At 35.8% G+C, this 10197-nt stretch overlaps 1 protein-coding gene across 1 annotated transcript in view; it reads right to left on the bottom strand.

The window, feature by feature from the left end:
- Nucleotides 1-1709: 1709 nt before the first annotated feature.
- Nucleotides 1710-10197, bottom strand: part of ARSK (arylsulfatase family, member K) — a 49356-nt gene continuing 40868 nt past the window's right edge. Inside the window, exons 7-8 of the mRNA XM_011944278.1 lie at nt 5711-5935; nt 1710-3524 (exon numbers count right to left, since the gene is read on the bottom strand). Of these exons, the coding sequence (XP_011799668.1) occupies nt 3235-3524; nt 5711-5935 (515 nt within the window). The 3' untranslated portion in view covers nt 1710-3234. The remainder of the gene's footprint in view (nt 3525-5710; nt 5936-10197) is intronic.

Raw genomic sequence — 10197 nt, 5'->3', positions numbered from 1 at the left:
AAGGTAAGCTCATATAAATTCGCTGAAGAACGATAAACAAATAAATAAGGAGATGAAATGACTCATGAAGAAAACTTCAAAGACAGTTTGAAAAAGTATTAAGTTGGGTAAAATTATTTGAAGGTAAGATTTTTACATGGAAAATAATGTATCACTTGAAAAACTATTACTATGAAGTGGTTCAGCACAAAATAAATATGTGGAAATGGAGTGTACATATAAACAACAAGATCTTCCCCTAGAGGATATAATGGAAGGAAGATTCACTTAAAATTACAGTAACTGATAAAACAACTGGAAATAAACCCACCTCTGGCTGCACATTAGAATCATGGCTGGAGGGACTGACCAGCAAGACAACAGTAATAGAACAGCAGGCCCAGGCTCTCTCAGAAGCTCTAATCAACTGGTGTAGCATAGGGCCTAGAGGGTATTTTTAAAAGTCCCTGCTTTTCAAATTTTTTTACGAAGAAATTGATCTATATGAAGAAAACTTAGACTACTACTGAGGGATATAAAAAAAGACTTGAATAAAGGGAAAAACATACTAATTTTTTAGAATGACTATCATAAAGAATTAAATACTCTCTAAAGTAGGCTATACATTCAATGATTTCATTTAACAGAACTTTTCATTTTTGTTACTAGACAGACTTATTCTAAATTTGTATGGAAAAATAAAAATCAAGGAAGGACAATTCTGAAAAAAGAAAACTATTGCAAAGGGACTAGTCCTACCAGACTAAAAAACATAGACTGGTCTGGCTGGGTGTGGTGGCTCATACCTGTAATCCCAGCACTTTGCGAGGCTGAGGCAGTCAGGTTGCTTGAGTTCAGGAGTTTACGACAAGTCTGGGCAACATAGCGAAACCTTGTCTCTATAAAAATTTTAAAAATTAGCTGAGTTTTGTGGTATGTGCCTGTAGTCTCAGCTACTAGGGAGGCTGAGGTGGGAGGATCACCTGAGCCTATGAGATTGAGGCAGCAGTGAGCAGTGACTGTGCCACTGCACTCCAGCCTGAGTGACAGGGCAAGACTTTGTCTCAAAAAAAACAAAAACAAAACAGAAACAAAAAAATAGAATGGTCCAGTGCAAAATAAACTGTTCAGAAATGGCATAAGTATAAATGGGACTTTGGTATAGATAAAAATGGCATTGCAAATCAATGGGGGAAAAGATAATGTATTCAACCAAAGGTACTATATGATGAAGTGACATTTTTACCAATGGGAGAAGAGACAGTTTACTCAATAAAAGATTAATGGGTAGGCATATTAAAAAAAAACAACTAAAGTTAGATTTCTAATATGTTTAATACGTTCCAGCTGGGTCAAAGATCCAAAGGTGAAAACAAGTGGAGGCTGGGTGCAGTGGCTCACACCTGTAATCCCAGCACTTTGGGAGGCTGAGGTGGGCAGATCACCAGGTCAGGAGATCAAGACTATCCTGGCTAACATGGTGAAACCCCGTCTCTACTAAAAAATACAAAAAATTAGCCAGATGTGGTGGTGGGTGCCTGTAACCCAGCTATTAGGGAGGCTGAGGCAGGAGAGTCACTTGAAACCAGGATCGCATGATTGCACTCAAGTCTGGGTGACAGAGTGAGACTCCGTCTCAAAAAAAAAAAAAAAACCAAGTGGAGAAGGCCATTCTAAATATGATATAAAATCCTAAAAGCCACAAAAGCGAAGATTTGTAAATTTTGCATTAATATTTTTAATTGACAAATCATAATTTTATATACTTATGGGGTACAAAGATTCATAAATTTGCTTACATGAAAATAAAAATTTCTATGTATCAAAAAATACCGGAACAAAGTCAGAAGACAATTGACAATGACAAACTGGAAAGAAAATATTTGCAGGATCTCTTACAAAAAGCTAATATCTAAAGCACGCCTGTAATACAAAACAAAGACCAACAACCAACAGAAAAATAGGCAAAGAATAGAAATAGGAAAGGCCGTGGTAAAGCAGATTCCAATGGCTGTTAAATACATGAAAATATGATCTACCTTACTCATCATAAGAAAAATAAAAACAGAATATTTTTATCTGTTAGGTTGGCAAAGGATAAGAAGACATGCATTGATGGTGAGATTATCAGTTAGTATACCTTCTTTAGAGGTAATATGTCGTATCTAGTGTAATTTTGCTAAATATAGTCTTGACTCAGTAATTTCACCTCTAGATATCTACTGTTAAGTGAAAAAAAAAAAAGGAAAAAGAAGCAACACGCAGAACAATGTGTGCAGTATGTTACCGTTTGTGTAGGGGTAAAGGAATATATACATTTGGTTATAAATTTGTGGCCAATCTCTAAAAATGCGTAAGCAGGTGGTTTCGGTACTTGCTTCTTGGAGGGAGAACTGGATGTCAGGGAAGACAGAAAGGATAGAGACTTCATGATCACTGTTAACCCCATTTGTACCATTTGAAGTTTTTACCCTGTATATATATTACCTATTTAAAAAAAGTAGTAAAATCAGGTACATCCAAGGTTTACATCCCGTTAAATACTCCAGATACTCCCATGAAATACATCCAAACAGTCCCATCAAATACAAATAACTCATCAAGCCCCATCAAATGCTCACACACAACTGTTTTATGGTAAACATTATTACTATTACAATATTTTATATTCTCTATTATTTAAAGGAATATAACTGTTACAGTATTTGCTTCAATCCTTTTGATACTTCCACTAAATTGTTAGAAATTATACAAAGGTATAATAATAACCATTTTTGAAAATATGTGATTTTATAATCATTGGCATTTTATCTTAAAATACACTACATTCCTACAAAGTAATGAAAAATTGGTAATTATTATTTTATTTTTATTTATTTGACACGGAGTCTCACTCTGTCGCCAGACTGGAGTACAGTGGCACAATCTCAGCTCACTGCAACCGCTGCCTCCTGGGTTCAAGTGATCCTCCTGCCTCAGCCTCCTGAGTAGCTGAGACTACAGGTGTGTGCCACCATGCCCAGCTAATTTTTGTATTTTTAGTAGAGACGGGGTTTCACCATGTTGGCCAAGATGGTCTTGATTTCTTGACCTTGTGATCTGCCTGCCTCTGCCTCCCAAAGTCCTAGGATTACAGGTGTGAGCCACTGCACCTGGCCAAAACTTGGTAATTATTAAAACTGTTTCATTTAAAATACATAATTATGATCTTGTGATATATATGTATCTCTAGAATATTATTTTTAAACTTTTTGTTCAAACTGCTCTTGGATTCATATGCGTTTTAAGCCACTGATCAATTGCACTTTCATACTTCCTTGGTTCTTTCTGCCAGTCCTGATGCCACCTAAGATTTGCTATAACGTTTGAATAATTCTGTCCTATACTTTGTTTCCACTTGATAAACTGCTCTTTATTATACTGGTGGACAGAAGCAGAAACTTTAGGGTAGTTTATAATGGAACGAAGCTTCTGATCCAAAGAATAAGTAATTTCTGGAAATTTTACAGCAACATTTGTTAATTCATCTGGATCTGAGGAAAGATCTGAAAGAAAAAAATTAAATATCTGTCAAAATAGTGACCTGCCAAAAAATTTTTAGAATGTCATTATGACAGGTAATGTATTAGATTTTTAAAAAGATTTTCAGTTCCTGTTAGTGTAATAAAATGAAGGACAGTATAAATGGTAAAATAACATACCAGGAGTTAAACACCCTATGTTGCATGCCCAAATTCCCTCCTTCCTACCATTGTCCAGCTATCCCACTTCTTTTTTCTTTTCTCAAATGCCAGAAAAAGTCAACCTTTTATCATTAGCAAGCTGCTTTAGAACAAGTTCTTCATGTTTTTGATGTCCTGCCTACTTTGACGGGCAGAAATGAATATAGTAATGCTTATATTGTACCGTTTCAACAGCCTCAAACTTTCTACAAATTCTTTATATAGACAAGTCATGTTCCTGCAACTTTACTTACTCGTAGTTTTCTTTATATATTAGTATCTTATGCTTGGAGTTTTGAAAGTTACATTCATCAGTACGGTCCATTTGAACAGCCATGGAAATACAAACTTCTCAATCACTGCCCACAAGAAAATAATGATAAATATTTCAGATCCATAAATACACTGTTTAGATATGGTGTGAGAAGACAGGGATATAACCAGGATACCAATTTAACTGGAAAAACAGCAAGTCAGAGATCTTATGACAATTAACTTCAGATAGTAAATGAACACTGTATGTTGAGGGAAAATCCCCTATGGCCTACTTAAGTCCATTAGCCAAGAGGCCCCTGAAGAGATATGTGCCTTTGCTAGGTAATTTCAGATGGCATATCTTTAGGAAAGGGAAATCAATAAGCCCTAAAAAGTACAGAAAAGCTGATTCCCCACTTCTGACATTTTGATAGTCACATCAGTTTTTTGGTAGAACATGGTATAAAAAACAAAATTTCAACAAATTTAAAGATCAAATTGGCTTTTATTTAGTGATTCATGAATTGGGCAGCATCCCATCTAAAGATTTATAAAAGGCACTCTGATGAGCTGAGCAGAGGAGGTGGGCTTTATAGGAAGAAAAAGGCTGATGAAAAAGTCCTAGAAACATGGAACAAAAAGCAGATTCGTCATTATAGTGTTACTTTATTTATCCAGTAAAAGCAGAGGAAACTTCCTTATGCCGGTTCAGGTAAAATGAACCCCTTCAGGCTGGTTATTGTGATTCTCCTTTTTTTTTTTTTTTTTTGCTAAAGTGGCCTGCTCTAAAGTTCAGTTTGATTATGGGGCACCTAACTGTCAGTGACCCCATTCTGGTTTGACTTGGTCGGTTGAGCCTGGTGTAGGAACTCAGTTCAAAACAATGGCCTCCCATAAATTTCATTTGAGAATGGCCAATGAACAAGCAAGAGATGCACATTATTCATCAGGATGAAAATGTCAAGACTTCCTTTTCCAGCCAAGAATCCTCCACTCTTAAAGTGAAGGGGGTTGGCCAGTTTGGCTCCCAAAGTATTATTTTGATAATAATTTTGCTATTTGTAACTGGGAAGGAGCCTTAGGGAGAAATAAATATTACTAATGGCTTTAGCACATATTTTATGTACTAAATGGGGACAAAGGATAATTAAAACCCTAAATCTAAAAATGCTGTTTAAAAATTAATTCATAGAGTAGTGAAGCTGGCAGACATTTTTTAGAAGTTATAAGAAGTATCAATTTTGCAGTCACAGCTTCATTGAAATCTCAGTTCTGCTGCTTCTTAGCTGTGAGACCTCACACGGGTATCCAAATTTCTGTGACTCCTAGTGTCCTCTGTAAAATGAGGATAATGGCACTATCTTGTGGGGTTGTGGTGAACATTAAATAATATATGCAAAATGTTAGCCTTCATAAGATAGGTGCTAATCCTTCAGAACAATGAGGTACAATGAGGTGTTGACTTCTAATTGGGAAAGATAACCATGAGTACTGAGAGATGCCCTGATCAGAGAAAACTGGTTTCAGTCATGAGACCCAGATCAAAAGCCTTAGGACGCTTTCTCTGAAATTCAGCTGCTGATCTGCAAAGAGGCTGTTCCTCACATGGGCAACCCTTTGTAGATAGTCCTACCATGACAAGCAGCAGATGATATTCATTTATTTAACAAGGATTATTGGATATCTTGAGCAATGCTACATAGGGCAGTTCATTACACATAATATTATGCTTAAAAATCCATTAACACATTTACCAAAGAGTTGAGGCAATACTGAAGCGCCGTCTGAGTAGGCTATATACTTCCAGTGGTTAGTTCGAAGCATGTAGGTGGAGGCATTCACATTACATCCATGGAATTCACTTAGAATCCAGGGCGGATGCAGGTTTTTGACTTTATGTTCATTCTTAAATGTTTCTGATGATAATGGCAACAAAGAATATCCACTCAGGTTCTGAGGCAGAGGAATTCCAGCAATATCTATGTAACAAAAATAACCAAATATCTTAAAATAGCTCATTCTTTTATTAGCTGAACATTCACAGATGGCATCATTCACATTTTTTTCATACCATTAAATGCCATGGAGACTAGAGATTGTATATGGATTTTGTAAACAGACTGCCAAGATTCACATGCTTACCCCACTGGCCATGTGGACTTCAGCAAGGCATTTACTTATCTCAACCTCAGTTTTCTAGTCTGTAAGAAGGGGATGACCACAGTACTTGTATTTATTAGGTTCATTTTAGGTTTAAATAAGATACTTTATGTAAAATTCTAAGAACTCTGAGAACAATGCCTGGCAGATAGGAGCCTTCAACAAATAGTTAATATCACTAGTCCTTTTTTCTCTAAATGATTAAATAATCATAGTTGTTTCTCAAAGTTTCTTTCATGGGATATTAACAAGACATATAAGAAAGGGGTTTAGTAGTCATATATGTTTGCAAAACAATGGTTAAACAAAATTAAATACATAAATTTGTTGTAGATATAAATTTATTGCTGATGTATATGATAAACCTTCAGGAGTGGTATATAGTATACCATGAGCCCCAAAGATATTTGATAGCAGAGCTTTTTAAACCTTCAAGTAGCATCTTGAGGGACTAGCATCTTGAAAAACATACTTTCAGGAATTGTGGATTATATTTATAAAGGGAAAAATAATGTTTAACTTACCAGATATAGACATATAGAACAATAGCATGAGAAATGCTCAACTGAAAAATAGCTTATACTTTAAAAAATTGCTTTCAAGGTAACTGGACCTTAAACTTCCCTCTTCCTATAGAAAAATTACCACTAATTATGTCTGCGTAGTCAGGGTTGTTTCAAAATGAGTCTGCAGTTGTCTTCCCCAGCCCTTTTCTGGTTTCAATGTTCATATTTTATGTATAAATATTTCCAATGAAAAATAGAATTATATCTATAATGTTAGAAATGAAACAAAGTTCAATAAGAAAATTAATTTAACTTGACTGTCTTTGACAAAAACAGGTTAATTAAAGGATAATAGGGAAGTAGACAAAGACCACTATAAATCTTCTGAAGGTAGTTGTTTCATATATAACTTAATAAAAAAAAGTTTGTATCTTCCATTTTCCTTGGAAGAAGACTATCACAAGTATTAATTTTCTGCCAAGCAATCAAAATTAGTGGCTTTTTTTTTTTGTTCAGAGATAAGGAAAGAAAGAAGAGAGGAGTATTTCAGAGATGACTGGTTAAAACCAAAAAGAGGAGAAAAGAGGTTAAAGAGGATGTGCCCGGGAGAGAAGGGTTGCCTGGGTCAAACTAATTGTGCTCCAAGACACAGAGACTACCTACTGTAAGCAGTGGAAAGAAGGCGGTGTGGGAAGAGGCTGGGTAAGGGTGGTCCGTGTGTCAGCCATCAGGAGGCACCACCAGCAAAGCATGGGAAGAGAAAGAAGAAGTCTTTAAGGAAGTTTGGGAAGCAAGAACCAACGGGCATATACTCATGACTATGAGTTCTTGTATTCAGCATTTTAATAACTCTTAATACTTAGAAATGCCTTATTTTAGGACCATTCTTAATTTTCCTAAGGAAGCTTGGAAGACTAAGAAACTTATGTTTCTCCTGTGTTTATGAGAAGTCAGTAGTAAACTGGGTAAGAGTCCATTCAAGTGTTCATTTTTAAAATTCATTCAGCAAACCAGGTGCTGTTCTAGCTGTAGGGAAACGACACTGGACAACGCAGAAAAGCTCTCCCAGAGCTAACATTGTAATGTGGGCAGACAGAAACAGCTGTGTCAGATGGTGGTAAATGCAATGAAGAAGAAGAAAGCAGGGTAAGGGAGACAGACAGTGATGACAGGCATGTGGGTATGTGCTATTTTATATAGGGTGGTCAGGGAAGGCCCCGCTCAGAAGGTCACATTTAGGCAGTGTCCTGAGGAGTGGTTAGAGTGAGCCCCACAGTTATCTGGGAAAAGGGCACTCCCCCAGGGGAATAGCAAGTGTACAGTCCCCAAGGCAGGAACCTACTTGGTTTATTCCTCAAACACCAAGCAGGACTGTTAGGCTGGAGCAGAATAAGTGAGGGATAAAATTATAAGAGATGAGTTGGGGAAGAGAAGAGATCATGTTGGACTCTCAGAGCCTAATTAAAGACACTGAATTTTTACCCTAGGTGAAATGGGAAATCAGTAGAGGGTTTTGAGCAGAGGTGTGACAATCTGACACTAACTATGGAATGGTGAATTGACTAAAAGTGAGTAAGGGCAGAAGGTCAGAGAGAGTTAGGAAGCTACTGCAGGAATCCAGGCAAGAGATAAGGGGAACTTAGGATTCCAGTCTATTATTGATAGAATAAAATAACTTTGTAAATTGAAAAAAACCCATGTGAAATATCCATAGTATTTAATAAATACTTCAAGTATTTATTGGTTTTTCTGTGCCTCAGAAAATTGGGTTTTCATTTTTCATATATTTATCAATAATTTCCTTAGAAACACTTTAGCTTAGACTGCTTTTCAAAAAGCTGTTTGATTTTTATTTAAAATCATTTTTCATATTTATTTTTCCTGGCAAACCTGTCATTCTAACCCCATTTTAAATAAGTTTCATCTTTCGTGGGAGTATAAGCACAGACTAGAAGTAACTGCAGGGTTCTGAAGAAAGGACTTAAATGTAAAACAGTAAACAAATGGTAAAAATGCAGGCCTGGATATGTGTAATGATCTCCTGAAGAGAGATGATATTATATTTCTTCTTGACCATATCAGTACATAATGAATTTGAGTGGTATGGCAATGATGCAAACTAATATACACATTTTTTAGAGTATACCTAAAAAGACTGAAACATATTAATGATAACCATATCTAACATTTAATTGTTTACCATGTTCCAGGCATTGTTCTGAGCTATGAAATAGCTACTATCACTCCCATTTTTTTTTTTTTTTTTTTTTGAGACAGAGTATCACTCTGTTACCCAGGCTGGAGTGTAGTGGCGCGATCTTGGCTCACTGCACCCTCCACCTCCCAGGTTCAAGTGATTCTCTTGCCTCAGCCTCCTGAGTAGCTGGGATTACAGGTGCACGTCACCATGCCTGGCTGATTTTTGTATTTTTATTAGAAACAGGGTTTCACCATGTTGGCCAGGCTGGTCTCGAACTCTTGACCTCAAGTGATCTGCCCACCTTGGCCTCCCAAAGTGCTGGGATTACAGGCATAAGCCACCACGCTTGGCCTATCCCCATTTTTACTGATGAGAAAACTGAAGACCAGACATGTTGAGTAACCTGCCCAAGGTTATGCAGTTGGTAACGAGTGAAGAGGGGTTTGAACTTAGGCAGTCTGACCTTACAATATCTGTGCTGTTTAATACTACACCACAAGACATACCTCACTGTAGTTAGCTAACTTCATAATATTCCTCAGCCAATAAAAACACAAGAATCTATGCAAAACACCTGCCAACCCCCAGGCTTCCACTAAGGTCCTGTAACAAGAAGGGTTTTGAAATTTAAATCACCAGCAATGAAACATTCTTTTAACTACAACTGCATTTTTATATAATTACATTCTCAAAATTAAAAAAATCTAGACTTATCTTTTAAGTGGAGAAAGGCAGGTGTTTTACAGAAAGACTTACAGAAAACAATTCACATGAAAATAAGCTTAAAAATAAAAATCAAAACAATTTTAACTACAAAACAAGACACCTTTAGTTCTTACTGAGGTAAAGGATGCTGATACTAGGTATTAGAGAAGAAAATATTTTGGGAAGTAATTTTTAAATAATCTCAGAAATAATATCAACTTTAATATTAATATTATAAAGAATTCCTATTCATAAATGTCATTTTCCTGCCGGTATTAGGAAATAATAATGTAATAGTATCCTATCACACTAGTGATAGCATTAGTTTATTTGATCCAAAAGTACAAATAAACTAAGCACATTCTTCCTAATTTATCATAAAATATTTTACTTAAAAAAACCGCTCTTTTAAAATACTTTTTAAAAAATGGCTTGTAAATTCAAACTTTTAAATAAAGCATTGTTGCATCTTAAATTTCAATAGCCTCTTGATAGTAAGGTAGGTTTATTAAAACAGGAATTCCAATTGGTTTTTCCTATTCAATATCTTTCTATTGAATGTAGAATAACCATCTTTTATACATTTCTAAGATGCATAGAATGGAAGTGAGGAGGAAATATCGCTTGAGGTTTTGGGTTGAGTTTTTTTTTTTTGATACCAGAAGTGTTT

This window comes from Colobus angolensis, unplaced genomic scaffold (genome assembly GCF_000951035.1).
Source record: "Colobus angolensis palliatus isolate OR3802 unplaced genomic scaffold, Cang.pa_1.0 Scaffold23, whole genome shotgun sequence".
Classification (NCBI taxonomy): Eukaryota; Metazoa; Chordata; class Mammalia; order Primates; family Cercopithecidae; genus Colobus; species Colobus angolensis.
This window is presented reverse-complemented; position numbering and strand designations above follow the sequence as displayed.